Here is a 15,682-nt window from a genome sequence, read left to right on the forward strand (position 1 = left end):
GAACGACGAGGAAAAACTTTTTCACTCAGAGAGTTGTAAATCTGTGGAATTCTCTGCCTCAGAAGGCAGTGGAGGCCAATTCTCTGGATGCTTTCAAGAGAGAGTTAGATAGAGCTCTTAATGACAGCGGAGTTAGGGGGTATGGGGAGAGGGCAGGAATGGGGTACTGATTGTGGATGATCAGCGATGATCACATTGAATGGTGGTGCTGGCTCGAAGGGCCGAATGGTCTACTGCTGCACCTATTGTCTATTGGCTTGGGGGGGGGGGGAGGGTCATCTTGGTTTGATATTGGTCTACTTAGTCTTCCAGTGGGAGGATTTTATAGAGACAAGACTATCTTTTCAATGCTTTAAGATGCTCAGCAGAGGTGGTCCAGATCTCAGATGCATATAGGAGAGCAATAATAACTGCTATCCAGTAGACCCTGAGTTTTGAGACAGGTCTGAGGTCTTAATATTCAATGCTCATTTCCTCAATCAACCAGAGGCAGTGCAGGTACATTGAAGATCGGTGTTGAATTTCATCATCAACGTCTGTGTTTGTTGAGAGGTTGTTACATGGTCTAGGTCTTCTGTGATCCTATTTCATTGGAAGATAGTGTTATGTAGTGGGGCAGATTGGTAGAGAATCTTTGACCCGTGGACCCTGACTGCAAAAACCATCCCTTTGCTTGCTTCAGTGACCGAGTCGAATGTGCCTTGAAGCTCAGCACCTGAGCGCACACAAATGCAAGTAAAAGATACAGATAGTCCTAAGCCTCACATAGTTATGTCATTCACAATAGCTGAGCCAAATCCTGGAAGTCACTAATACTGCAGTTCGTGCAGAGTCAACTCAAAACACTTAAAAAGCTCAATATCTTTGAACGATAACTCGGGATGGATAATAAATTTAGTCTTTCAATATCACTAACATCTCAAAAAGAAAGGCAAAAGGTCAGTTGCTACAAAAACATTAATGACATTTAACATGCTGGATGCCAACAATAACAGAGCTGTTAGCAAGTGTCCAGGCTTGGGAGATTTACTTTTATTTTTATAAGATCGTAAGACGCAGGAGCAGGATTAGGCCAATTGGCCCATCGAGTCTGACCCACTTCGTGGTGGCACGTTTGTATTTTTCTTAAGAAACCAGACCACTGTGTTCTTCATCTCCACAAATAAACATCCTGTCAGAAAGGCTGCGCCACAATATAATTTGTGAATCACACAATAAAAACTGCTGCGATAGTGTAGTTTAGTTTAGAGATACAGAGCATAAGTCCTTCAGCTCACCGAGTCCGCGCTGACCAGCGATCCCCTCACATTAACTCTTTAAAATTATACACAGTAATTTAACCTACAAACCTGTACGTCTTTGGAATGTGGGAGGAAACCGGAGCACCTGAACAAAACCCACGCAGGTCACGGGGAGAACGTACAAAATCCGAACAGGTAGCACCCACGGTCAGGATCGAATCAAGGTCTCTGGCGCTGAAAGGCAGCAACTCTACCACTGTGCCACCGTGCCAGTCAATAGTACTTGAATCAAATGCGTTATCTTATCTTGGCGTTGTTTAAGTGAAAATGAAGGTTTTACTTGCATATCAGCTTGTGTTATAGTTTCTATCAAACCAATGTCTTTCCATTACTAGTCATAAAGTGCTGGAGTAACTCAGCGGGTCAGACAGCACCTCTGGAGTTAAAAGATAGGTGACGTTTCGGGTCCAGACCCTCCTTCAGACTGAAGAAGGGTCCTGACCTGAATCCTTTATCTCCAGAGATGATGCCTGATCCGCTGAGTCACTCCAGCACTTTGTGTCTATTTTTTTGTAAACCTGTATTCCATTTCTCATCATTTTGAAAAAATCCAAGAGCCACGCTAACAATTATACATAATAAATGGTAAATACAGAAATAGAAATCATGAGACAATATATATCCATATTAAAATACCAATTTCATATTAGGCTGAAACAGCAAGTAATAATTGTATGACTCCCTACATAATTATGGCAAATTTTATGGATATGAGGATCTTTCAGACTGAGATGATAAAAGTGGATGGAAAAACCACTCTATGGATATGACAGTTTGAAACAAAAATACTAATAACAGAATCGGAAATGAAAGTGGGCAATGGTTGAAAGACAATATGAAAATATTTGGTTAGAAAATTAAAAAAGTACGCTGTGCTTTTTTACACCTTAATTTTGTCAGAAGTGGTTGGAAAGTATGGTACCATATGCATCAAATGGCTTTAAAGCCATTTCACTCACAGTTCACCCACACTTCCACCGGTTTCTTTAACAACATATTGACCTTAACCCAGCAGCTCTGGGTCATTATGCCACGATATTTGTTTTGAGCATTCTGATGGCCTGTAGAATATTCTGAAGTAACAATAATGTTATGAGCTCCTTTTATGCTGTTAAACGCTTCTAGGCTGATGCACCTTATAATGTTTGAAATTAGAACTCATTAAACTGCTTAATGGTCTATTTTGATATTGGTTTCGAAAGGTCTGAAATTTGCACCTGGTGCTTTGCTTTAAACATGCTCGATGTTTCAGATGCTAGAACTGTACCTGGAAAGAACAGGTGGGGGGAAATAATCTCCTTGTTTATCCATTTGACACAGGCTTTTTCTAACATTGTTTGAAGGCAATATCCCTCAGGGGATAAATACAATGCCTAATGGTGTATGATTTACCTGTTCAAACCAAGAAGGTATGAGGTTTGGTCTCTGATTTGTGCTAACCATATTGGGCACCATATCTAAGGAACGATGTGCTGGCCCTGGAGAGGGTCCAGAGGAGGTTTACAAGAATGATCCCAAGAATGAGTGGGCTAACCTATGGTGAGCATTTGACGGCACTGGGCCTGTACTCGCTGGAGTTTGGAAGAATGAGGGGGGGACCTCATTGAAACGTACCGAATAGTGAAAAGTTTGCATAGAGTGGATGTGGAGAGGATGTTTCCACTAGTGGGAGAATCTAGGACTAGAGGTCATAACCTCAGAATTAAAGGGTGATGAAGGCTGTGGAGGCCAAGTCAATGGATAATCTCTGCCTTAAAAATATCCACTGACTTAGCCTCCACAGCCTTCTGTGGCAAAGAATTCCACAGATTCACCACCTTCTGACTAAAGAAATTTCTACTCATATCCTGTATTCGCCTGGCTATTTTACTACCAATAACTGTGGTAAAATATCTTATAGAAACCCACACTTTATTCAATATTCATGGATAGATGAAAATAAATATTTGGATTTATAGTGTACCTTTGAAAACTTTAGGATATTGCACAACATGAAGTACCTTTGTGATGTAGGAAATGTGGCAGCCAAAATAAGTATAACAATATAAAAATGACCATGTGAGTTGATTTTAAGTGATATTTATGAAGGCATAACTGTTGCCTGGCTCACGGGGCTTAATCTTCCTGCTTTTTTTTGCAATAATACCAAGGAAGGTTAGACATAATCTGCACAAGCGGACAGAGCCTCAGTTTGATGTCTTATCCACAGATCTCCACCTTCGGAAGAATAGAACTTTCTTGCTGCTACCATGAGACGTCAGTTTGGTACTCAAGTCTCTGGAATGGCAGTAAACGCTCAACCTCAGGATAAGAAAGGCTATGGGTAGGAAAGATTTAGAGGGATATGTGTCATCTGGGATGAGCTTGGATGGGACATTTTGGCCAGGTTGGGTCGAAGTTGTGTTGTATAACTCTAGGATTCTGACGAGAGGCACAAGTAATATCCACAGAGCCACAGCTAAAACAATCTGCCAATCCCACGAGGAATACAGGATGATAACCATGGTTATGTTTCTTGCCTGAAGACCACACTATATCTCGGGCCGTAGCTGACCAAGATTGGCTATCTCAATGAAGGAATGTGCAGCGCCTGTGCACAGAACCTTCGAGACTTGATTCTCTCAAATCTATAATTTCTGAAAAGCTTTTTAGAAGATTAAAGGCTCAGAACAAGGAGTGAATAGTAAGTGGGAAAAAAAGAGAAACTTTTGAATCTACCAAAATCATAAGCCAAGCTGCAGCAGTGAATCTACAGCTTCAATACAATTAATCAAACTCGGAAATTTCTGAGACAACTTAAATTAACAGGTAATGGAATTCTTAAAAAACATGGAACAAAAACTAACTTTCAAGTGTTATTTGGCTCAGTCTGTCCTTTCATCTTCACTTTTGCACTCTCGCCATTATTCTTAACGCTAATCTGAGGCAAGAACACCGGGTTCCCTATTTAGTTTCACTAAAATTACAGTTCTCCATTTCGCAATGTTTCCATTTTGTTGAAACCAGCCCACTGATTAATTAATCCCATCAGAAACCGTGATATTTTTTAAAAAACTTTGAACATCAAGGCACATGGGGGGGGGGAGTGTCTAACCAGCATCCTTCACCCAAAAAAAGCGAGACAAAGACAAGCCAGAGAGGAAGGAATTGGGGATGAAAATTGACCGCATTTGTCTAGTTTCTCTTGGATTTTTTTAATCTACCTCAAGGCGATGGACACAGAAACTGGATTTGAACCATGGGTTCCTCGGTTTACTGTCAAGATTTACCTTGAATTATTGTTCTGGATTTGCCCTGATCATATTACTGTCTCACAAGCCATTTGTTAAAATTGTATCTTAATCAATAAATAGTAAAAATTGCAGGTGAACTTTAGATAATATTGCAGCACAGTTCTTAGACAAGAAGGGTGGAGTGTGTGGAGATGTTATGAAAGGAAAGGGTGCTTAAAAATAAATCATTGTATAATTGTTGGAATCAATATACATTGATTGAAGGTTGTCATAATCAATTCCAGAGTTCCTCCCAGTAGGTTAAGTTAAACCCCAGAGTGTAGAAGCAAAGATAGAAGAGTGGGTTAAATGGTACCAAGGAACATGTAGAAACAAAGAACAGCAGATTTAGTTTAGTTTAGTTTAGAGATACAGATCGGAAACAGGCCCTTCGGCCCACCGGGTCCACGCCGACCAGCGATCCCCGCATATTAACACTATCCTACACACTCTAGGGACAATTTTTATATTTACCAAGCCAATCAACCTACATACCCGCACGTCTTTGGAGTGTGGGAGGAAACCAAAGATCTCGGAGAAAACCTATGCAGGTCACGGGGAGAACGTACAAACCCCCTACAGACAGCACTTGTAGTCAGGATCGAACCCGGGTCTCTGGTGCTGCATTCGCTGTAAGGCAGCAACTCTACCGCTGCGCCACCGTGCCGATGCTGGTTAATAGACAAAAGGACACAAAATGCTGGGGTAACTCAGCTGGTCAGACAGTATCTCTGGAGAACATGGACAGGTGACGGTTCAGGTCGATACCTTCAGACTCAGAAATGGTGCCTATCCATGTTCTCCAGAGATACTGCCTGACCTGCTGAGTTACTGCAGCACTTTGTGCCCTTTTGTCTACTGAGGAACGTGTTGGATTTAAGGAGGGCTTTGAAAATGTGAAGAGATTCAACAAAGACTACCAGACTATGATGAGGACTATGATGATGACAATGGCTGAGTCATCATCGGCGGTCACTCGAAGCGAGTATGACTGTCCTCTGGAGGACGCCTGTGCGTGACTTTGTTTAATGTGAGGAGACTGGGGCACAGACAGCCACCACACGGCCCTTGACAGATCTGGGTCAGGATCCAGTGGCATGGAGTCCAAGACAACCGGGGACCCTTATCTGCTGTAGCCTTCATCCGCCTTCCACGCTCCACTAAAAATGGCTGAGTAGAACACAGATAAAAAGAGCCAGAGTTGGGTTTGATCAGGCAGGCCATGAGGACGAAGAGATAATAGGGACAGGGAATTTTACATGGAGTGCAATTGATACGCTTTTGTGCAGAAAGGAATTTGATAGCGATAAATATTGGGGTCAATGTGCTCCTGAGACCAATAACCTGGTAATGAGGGAAAATTTGCACAGGTTAACTAATACCTCTCTTTGGTGATTGGATTGAGTATGATCCTCAAATACGATATGGTTCCACAAAACTGGAAAGAAATGTCTTATAATTGTTCAGCTCAGAACTCAATTGCAAAATACCACAAAATTCTGCTTCTATTCATCCATCGACTTGTTTTGATGGCAAACTATAGAGCAGGAAAGCAGGCAAAATCCAGGGACACGTCGGTGCATAATTATCAGAAAATGTCAGGCTGTGTTCTAAGTGTTCTGCCATGAAGAATTACATGCTGCAAGTTTTTCCTTACCCTGTAACTGGGGTGAGAATTACCATCTCACATGTGATAATTAACACATTCTGAAGAAAGCAAGATGAAAAGCAACAAAAACAAAATGGGGGAAGAGGATTCAGGTTGTTACCTGAAAGATCAAGGAAAACTTACTACTGAAGGAATTGGAATAGATTACCTATCCATGGCAACCTTAAACCATAATTAACCTGGCAAAACTGCCAGTGAGACAGGCAACTTATTTTTAAAGAATCCAAAATAGGTTGCTTTCCTGCAAATCTGTTTCTTTCATCTATGAAGGTGCCAAATCATGCGACATGTATTCAGAAAAAATTACATGGACGTTACACGCAGAAACAGCCCGTTCACCTGGCCCGTTCTCCACCTGGCCCTCATTATTTCAAAGCTATCGCAAAAAATTAATGCAAAGAAGCATAATCTGATTTGGTTTCACATCCTCTTTGCTCTGCCATCCCTTCCTCTACCTTTCCTGCTAATGAAAACTGTAAGGTTTTCTCTTTTTGGCAGTTGGTTTTCCACCGACTCCACACCACCTATCACCCGGCACGGTGGCACAGCGGTAGAGCTACTGCCTTACAGCGCCAGAGACCCAGGTTCAATCCTGACTAAAGGTGCTTTTCTGTACGGAGTTTGTACGTTCTCCCTGTGACCTGCGTGGGTTTACTCTGAGATCTCCGTTTTCCTCCCACACTCCAAAGAAGTGCAGGTTTGTAGGGTAATTGGCTTGGTATAAACGTAAAACCGTCCCTGGTGTGTGTAGGATAGTGCAAGTGTGCGGGGATCGCTGGTCAGCGCGGACCCGGTGGGCCAGTTTCGGGCCAAAGGGCCTGTTTCCGTGCTGTATCTCTAAACTAACCTATCAAGGATCCAGTTACACTGTTCTCATTTTATGCTCCCAACAGTTCCATCAACTCTCCAAATTCTACCACTCTCCTTCAGATTGGTAGTAATTTACAGTGACTGATTAATTTGTCTAACCACACCTTTTGGGTTAGGAGGAATTCAGAGCCCTCAGGGGAAAACCATGCTGTCACAGGAAGAACATTGCAAACTCCGCACAGAACGCACAGAATGTGCGGGACTGAATTCAGTCTACTGGAGCTGTGAGGCAGTAACTCCACTGGTTGTGCCACAGTGAGCTACTTAACCCATTTGTAAGAACAACATTGATAACTCTCTCTGGATATTAGAAATGCCGCGTTGAAATGGTACCAGTACCTCGGTCTCCCACTTATTGTTTCCAATGCGCAAACTTTATAGGGTGTTCGGTTCTGGCTATGCGACAGGCTTTTGCATAGAAAGAATACAGCTGCAGAAACCAGCCATGTTCTAAACAGGATTCAGCCATACAGGTGTTACCTCATATTTAGCTAGAGTAGCATGAATATTTGCATGGTGTAAAATTGTAAGACTCGATGGATGACTTGAACCACGAGGAGAAATTAGCTAAACACTCAGACTTCAAAGTCCCCTGACCCATGTAAGCTGGGACTGGCATTCACAGTCAGTCTGCAAGGGTGAATGTTTATGGACTTCTTCATTCATCAGGAGCCAAAAAAACACAAAGCCACTATTGGGCGCTTACAAAGTACAGGCAATGACATGTTTGTCCTAGATGGATTGGAAATAATTCAAAGCTGCACATCAATGTCAAAACACTATCTTTTTCTATTCCGTAACTTTAATCTAAGTTGTGCAATGGATAAATGTTTTATTGAAGAAATGAGTTCAGCACAAAGTTCAAACAATGGACATTATTTGAAACACCATGCCATGTAGTTACAGATCCATTCCCCCAGCTGGAAAGTCTGCCTACTTCAGCATCCAATTTTCTTAACAAGTTCCAAAATTTTCACCTACAATGAAAATCTTTTCCATGCATTATATGTATAAGAACAAAATTGTTCAAACATTGTTCTAAATTTGCCTCCACTCCTCCTATGAGATAGTGTTTATAAATAAATATAGGATAATACATTTGTCTAACCCCTCATTAGCACCTTGAAAATGAAAAGCCTTTCCAAAATTCAAGTAGATTTAGTTTTAGTCTTAGAGATACAGCGCAGAAACAGGCCGTTCGGCCCACTGAGTCCGCACCGACCAGTGATCCCTGCACACTAACACTACCCTACACACACTATGAACAATTTACACTTATACCAAGCCAATTAACCCACAAACCTGTACGTCTTTGGAGTGTGGGAGGAAACCGAAGATCTCGGAGAAAACCCACGCGGTCACGAGAACATACAAACTCTGTACAGACAGCGGCCGCAGTCGGGATCGAACCCGGGTCTCCGGCGCAGAAAGCGCTGTAAGGCAGCAACTCTACCGCTGAGTCACCGTTGATTAAAATATAAAGCAGTTTATAATACAGACTCTGCCAAAGAACCCATAAAATTCCACCAATTGTGAACAAGTTTTCAGGAATTACTTCTGTACTTTATAAAAGTGCCAGGAGTTCATTAAATTATACAACTGTTTCTTAGCAGGTAAATATCTGATCCTCACCCTTGCCTCCCGCCTCCCACCACCCCACAACCAGTGCTGCACCGAGTTAAACAGATCAAAAGAGCACCAGATTTATTTACACTAAATCAGCTGATTTCACTCAGTAGCCAATACATGGCAGGGTTGTTGGGAAACCAAAGTGCTTTGGAACACTCTCAAATAGCATCAGATGCAACGCCAATTCAGATTCATACTGTGTTCCACTTGAACTGTGCGTGACATTGCATCTATTTTAGAAACAAAAAACTGCATAGCTTTAAGGTAAGAGGGGGAAAGTTTAATGAGGATGTGCGGGACAAGTTTAATTTTCACACAGAGAGTAGTGGGGACCTGGAACGCATTGCCAGGGGTGGTGGTGGAAGCAGATACGATGGGGTTTAAGAGGATTTTGGAAAGCCTCATGGATGTGCAGGGAATAGGGGGACATGGATCACGTTCAGGCCGGTGAGATCAGTTTAACTTCGCATCATGTTTGGCACAAACTTCATGGGTCAATTTCTTTGCTGTACTGTTTTATGTTCTCTGCGATGTGAGAATAAGTCTCTCTTTCCCTAGCGAACATTGGGAATATATTGAGCCTGGAGAAATAAGGACTCCTTTTCTGCAATTAATTCCTATGTTGATGGAACAGTAAAGAGTTTTCATCCCTAACCTTACTTCTTTTAAATATAGATAAAGACGTTAAGAAAATTGATTTAAAACCACAAAGCGACAAATTGAAAGAATATTAAAACAACATTTGGGGAAATTATTGCAAAAACAATACATCATTGAGGCAAATTACCATAATGATGACACAGTAATCTTTGAGGAATGCCAAAACTAGAATTAGTAGCTGGGATTTTGTTCTTACTGATTTGAAGGGAAGTTTTCAATCGTGCTCCTAAAGCAGAGCGACTGTCGCTTACCTGATTGTCGGGGTGGTTTATGGTGAAATACCCCACGCAGACAATGACTTCATGCAGCAGGTCCTCACTGGTCTGATGGTAGCAATACCATAGCAGTGAACTAACGATGTGGCGGAATGCCAAGGACAGGCCTTCCGCACCACACACAGCCTGTGTGAGAGAAAGGGATAGCATGAGCAAGTGAAGCACAGCACCAGCTGAAGAAGCAGTGGCGCAGCGGGTAGAGCTGCTGCCTCACAGCGAATGGAGACCCGGGTTCCATCCCGACTACGGGCGCTGTCTGTACGGAGTTTGTACGTTCTCCCCCTGGCCTGCGTGGGTTTTCTCCGAGATCTTCCTCCCACACTCCAAAGACGTACAGGTTTGTAGGTCAATTGACTGGGTAAATGTAAAAATTGTCCCTGGTGTGTGTAGGATGGTGTTAATGTGCGGGGATCGCTGGGCAGCGCGGACTTGGTAGGCCGAAAGGGCCTGTTTCCGCGTTGTATCTCTAAATCTAAAAAAATAAAAATTAAATTAAATCTAATGTGCAGGGATCGCTGGTCGGCGCGGACCCGGTGGGCCGAAAGGGTCTGTTTCCGTGCTGTATCTCTAAACTCTAAAAAGCAAGCTTGTGTCACTGTTTAACTTAAGAAATATGAGCAGGAACAAAAACAGAAAATGTTAGACAGAGGAGGTAGCAAGACAAGCAGCTTCTGTGGAAGGACCGTCCTCTCACTAACTATAGGATGGTCCTGACCTCCCATCTACCTCATTGGAGACCTTTGAGCTATCTTTAATTATCATGCACTAAACGCTATACCCTTTCTCCTGTATCTGTGGCATGATTGTAATCATGTGAAGTTTTTTCGCTAACTGGATAACATGCGACGAAAAGCTTTTCACTTTACCGCGGGACACGTGCCAATAATAAACTTAACTGGAGGAGGAGCAGTTAACTAATCTGGTTAGACGCATCAAAACATGAACTGTTTCACCTTGCCCTGACCTGCTGAAAGTTCCAGCATTTTATGCTTAAGATTCCTAGCATCTGCAGTTTTGTTTAATTTTTAAAGAGGGACAGGAAAAGGCCATTCAGCCCTTTGGCCCTGACCTATCAGTAGCTGATTTTCTACACGAACGCCATTTTCTAATGTCCTTTGATTTGTTTAATATTCGGAAATCTATACTGGTTTAGATTTTGAATACTGAGTTAATGACTGAGCACAACCCTCAGGAATGGAGAATTCCATGGATTCACCTTTGAGTGAAGAAATTTCCCCTCACTTCAATTAGTGTCATAGTCATACAGCGTGGAAACAGGCCCTTTGGCCCAACTTCCCCATGCCAAACCAAGATGCCCCATCTATACTAACCACCTGCCAGCGTTTGACTCATATCCCTCTAAACCTTTCCTCCCCATGTTCCTGCATCAACTACCTCCTCTGGCAGCTCACTCCACTTGCCCAGCAACCTCTGTGTGAAGGACAGCACTAGCTGAATAGGCAAGCTTGAATTCTGAATGGTGACCATGTATTTTCAGATTGTGACTGCTATTTAACGATTACTTAGCTAGGAAAACAATCCTCTGAGTCTACCATATCTCACCCGCTAAGAATTTTGTTTTTTTGCAAGTGGTTAATAACTAACTCAACTGAAATGGGTAGCCCAAGTCAACCATATAATTTGCATCGCTACCTTCATCTGGTATTTAACTGACCCACTGTGGCAAACACTCATTTAAGGAAGAGAATGTTTTGAAGCTCCAGAAACAGTCATAGTTTCAGCTGCTTGTTTAGAGATACAGCGTGGAAACAGACCCTTTGGCACACCAAGTCCAGGCCAACCATTGATCACCTGCACACTAGTTCCATGTTATCCCACAAAGACATGCGGGTTTGTCGGCTTCTGTAAATTGCCCCTTATGTGTAGATGCGAAAGAGGGATAAAATGTGGGTGGAAACTGAAGCACCTGGAGAAAACCCGCGTGGACACAGGGAGAGCGCAAGAACTCCGCACACATAGAACCCGAGGTCAAGATCAAACCCCCGTCTCTGACGCTGTGAGGCTCAGCTCTACTGCTGCACCACTCGTCTGGATCAATAATTCACCAGTAACAAAGCTCGTCTCACCTGAAAAGTGGGTAGATCCAAAAATGCAAAGCTGTTCAGGAAGCGAAGACTCTGGATTGCGACATGAATCGTGTGCTGAGGGTAGATTTCAGCAGGTGGGGAGGTGTTGTGGTCAGGGACTGTACCATGGAGGAGGATGCAGTAAAGCATGTTGAGAACGCCCACCAGCTCCGTAGACTGCAGCGCTGCCGTTAGTCCAGTTGGGTCAAGCCTTTTGTTCTCAAATATGTTGTGCGATCTGCCAAAAGGAAAGGCTAACTCATTAGGGTACACACATTGATGCGCTAATACATTAAGGCCATGAGATTGGATAAATCTTACACCAACTTATTTCTCCTCAAAAAGATATATACTTAGACCCATTCACCCTGCTCTTTCCTCATTTTTGAAATTGGTTTATTTTCTGGCCTATATTCAATTCTCCTATTGAAAATTAATATTAATCTGCTTCATCAACTTCACTTTGCAGTGAATTTCATTGCAACAACTCATTGCAATATAAACTATTGTACTCATTTCTCCATCTGGTCAATGTGAAATGGTTTTAATTTTCTAAGGACAGACTCTATATTATGTAAAAAAAAACATAAAGAGACTGGAGGAATTCAGCAACATCTGTGGAGGAAACAGACAGACAATAACCCGAAACGTCATCTGTTAGAGTCTGATGAAGGATCCCGACCAGAAATGTGGTCTGCCCATTCTCTCTACAGATGCAACCTGACCCGCTGAGTTCTTCCAGCACTTTGTATTCTGCTCAAGATTCCAGCATCTGCAGTTCATTGTGTCCCTACATGATGTGGGTTGACTGTGGTACAATCTAGGGTACATTTTTGCAAGAGATGTGACACCACTTCCAGACAGGTAATTTCAGATTCACCTCAATTGCTGCAGTTTAATTTGAGTGTAAAGCAATCTGGTGCACCTACCCTGTGTCCAGGTCATTTTACTCGCTTTTACTTCCATCATCAATGGCCTATTCTTAAATGTTGGCATGGTTTCAGGGTCTACTGCCAACTCTGAAGGTGCTTTTCACTAGGGGCACTGAATCAGGTATCAGGACACTGGTGCGTATCACCATACATTCACAGATTCTCTGCTGCTGACCCAACTGACTATTTCTACTGTGAAAAGGCAACAAAAAAAAAATTCCCTTTCTACTATAGATCAAGGGCAACAAGTAAATCAAGTCTTAAAACTTAAAAAGACTGTTGCAAGATAGTTTTAGTTAGCTTCTATACAAGATGCAAAACCTGTTCTTTCAGAAAGGTAAACTGATCGAATGAAAAGTTCCCTTTCTTCAACAGCTCAGCTTAGATGCCTAATGTCATCTATGTTACTTGTGATGTCAGTTGACAGGCAGCTTCTTGCACTGGAGCCATAACAGATCAGAGGTCACCACTTGATTCCAGTCATACAGACTGTGCTTCAGACTAACTCGCCTTGACTCGCTTGATGCGTTTCAAATGGAGATTTAGGTTTGCTTAACAAAACTTGCTGTAATCAGTGTGGGAATGATATGAATCTACAGTTGAATCAGTTTTAAAGTACGCAGAAAGAATGTTTACTGTAAAGCAGACCCTCGCTATAACGGACCGTTGGGGGGGTGGGAATGGTATCCGTCATTGCCGATTGTCTGCTATAACTGAGTGAGGGAGGTAGGTTTAACCCAAGGCCGGGAGGTGAGAAATGCTGTGTTGGGGGGGAGGGGGGGTTAAACAAGCGGGACTTCACAGGACGGGGTGCCGTAGAGCCCCTGGCCACACACGCTGTGCACTGGGGATGGGCCCGGTATTCAAGCTGCCTTCATGCTGCTCGATCTCTCCGCTCCCACAACTGCGAGCTCCCGCCACATGGCCCCAACACTGGGGAGGCAGTGGAACGGGAGCCTTGGCCCGCAGTAACCAAAATCCGCTACACTGAGGTCAGTTATTGCACGGGTCTACTGTATCTTAACAAACTCAAAATATTGCAAAGCAACCTATAAACTATGAAGTACTTTCCCCATTTTGTTTGGAGTAGCCAAGGACAGAGAAGCCAATTTGCACACAGCATGGTTAATAGGCAATATCACCTGATAATTATTTAGACTGAAAAACTAAAATTGCCGATGCTAGAAACATCAAGTGAAAACTGAAATACAGATATTCTGCAGAGTGTAGCGTGAGCAACAAAGTTATTAGTACCAGTCATTGATTCATTGACAGAACCAGAAAAGTAATAAAATATTGAGAAACAAGGAACTGCAGATGATGGTTTACATAAAAAGACACAAAGTATTGGAGTACCTCAGTGGGTCAGGCAGGATTTCTGGAGAACATGTATAGATCATGGGGTACAAGGCAAGTGTTTAAAGCACCACAGATACAACAATACTTTTCCTTTTCCAATCTGCTGGTAACTTTTTAAGTGCAGGAAGGAACTGCAGTTGCTGGTTTACACCAAAGATAGACAGAATGCTGAAGTAACTTAGAGGGACAGGTAACATCTCTGGATAGAAGGAATGGGTGATGTTTCGGGTCGAGACCCTTCTATTTATTCTGGATTTGCTTATTTTGTTGAAACTAAGTTCTTCTGCTGCTGTGGTGGGAATCAAGTTCATGCCATCTGGTCAGTGGTCTAGGTTTAGTTTAGAGATTCAATGTGGAAACAGGCACTTCAGCCGACCAGGCCCACGCCGACCATTGATCACCCATACACTACTAGTTCTGTGTTATCCCAGTTTCACATCCTACACACGAGGGGCAATTTACAGAAGCCAATTAACCTACGTCTTAGGAATGTGGAGGGAAACCGGAGCACCCGGAGTAAACCCACGAGGTCACAGGGAGAATGTGCAAACATCTACAAAGACAGCATCCGTCATCAGGATCGAACTGCGGTTTCTGGCGCTGTGAGGCAGCAGCTCTACCGCTGTGCCACTGTCCGAGTCTCTATATTTAGTTGGGTAACTTAATAACATACCACCGTACCCTGGCAAAAATACAGGAACCCAAACTCCTTGTTTGTAGGCATGCTAATTGGGGGATTAGCAAACATTCTGTGTGAAGTCCAGAAATGACAAATTGAGAATACATTGACAATAAATTGATTTTAAGGAATCAATAGCTGTGAAAAGTTCACTTGGTGTCTGTGCACTTCGATAAAACTCTCAGCAATTTGCTACCCCGTCACTTACCGATTGACAATAGCGAAGCAAAGGCGACACATACTGTGCAACAGGGCTGTGACGTTTTGCAGGAAGGAGGCAATTTTAGGTTGTTCATCGACAGGCCCTTGTATGGAGAGGAAGCAGCCATACAACTTGTCAGTGAGTCCAGTATACACCACATAGCTGAGAAAGAGGAGAAAGTCTACGTTAGTAGAATAATTAAATATAGACTTAACTAATATTCCCAAAAATAAGTACACCATTTTCTTATAACATTCCTAACCATTCTCGTAATGGAAACCACCCATCTAATTCAGAACGGGTGGACTTCATGATGGGAGAAGTTTATGTAAGAATTTTGTTTTAAAAAAAGCAGAGAAAGATTTATAATATAAATAAGAAATTAAGGACAGGATGCTGCTGTAAAATAGTATCTCAATTGCTTGGCTTTTCACTTTGTTTTGACTTTTCATCTGAATGTTGAATACATTTGAATAAATTTTATTAGCCAAGTATGTACACATACAAGGAATTTGCCTTGGTGCTTTGCTCGCAAGTAACAACACGACATACAGTAAACAATTAAGAATAAAACATAAAACATTAAAAATAAAACATTATAGTGATGATTACTTTATTTGCATTATCTGTAATGATAAGGGGGATCAACTGATTGAGTAAAATTATTTTTCCTCAAAGTGAACTTGAATGTGAAAAAAAACATAATCACAGTATGCAAAAGTTTACAAATTAAACAGATTTTTGCAA

The 15,682-nt window shown here is 42.3% G+C and overlaps 1 protein-coding gene across 2 annotated transcripts in view; it reads right to left on the reverse strand.

Moving 5' to 3' along the window:
- The window catches only part of scaper (S-phase cyclin A-associated protein in the ER), a 276,817-nt gene that overhangs the window by 26,011 nt on the left and 235,124 nt on the right, over window positions 1-15,682 (reverse strand). For both annotated transcript variants that reach the window (XM_078430095.1, XM_078430096.1), the window contains 3 exons: window positions 14,942-15,097; window positions 11,764-12,001; window positions 9,653-9,802 (listed from right to left, as the gene is read on the reverse strand). In XM_078430095.1, the coding sequence (XP_078286221.1) occupies window positions 9,653-9,802; window positions 11,764-12,001; window positions 14,942-15,097 (544 nt within the window). The remainder of the gene's footprint in view (window positions 1-9,652; window positions 9,803-11,763; window positions 12,002-14,941; window positions 15,098-15,682) is intronic.

The sequence above is a fragment of the Rhinoraja longicauda genome, chromosome 38 (genome assembly GCF_053455715.1).
Source record: "Rhinoraja longicauda isolate Sanriku21f chromosome 38, sRhiLon1.1, whole genome shotgun sequence".
In the NCBI taxonomy this organism is placed as follows: Eukaryota; Metazoa; Chordata; class Chondrichthyes; order Rajiformes; family Arhynchobatidae; genus Rhinoraja; species Rhinoraja longicauda.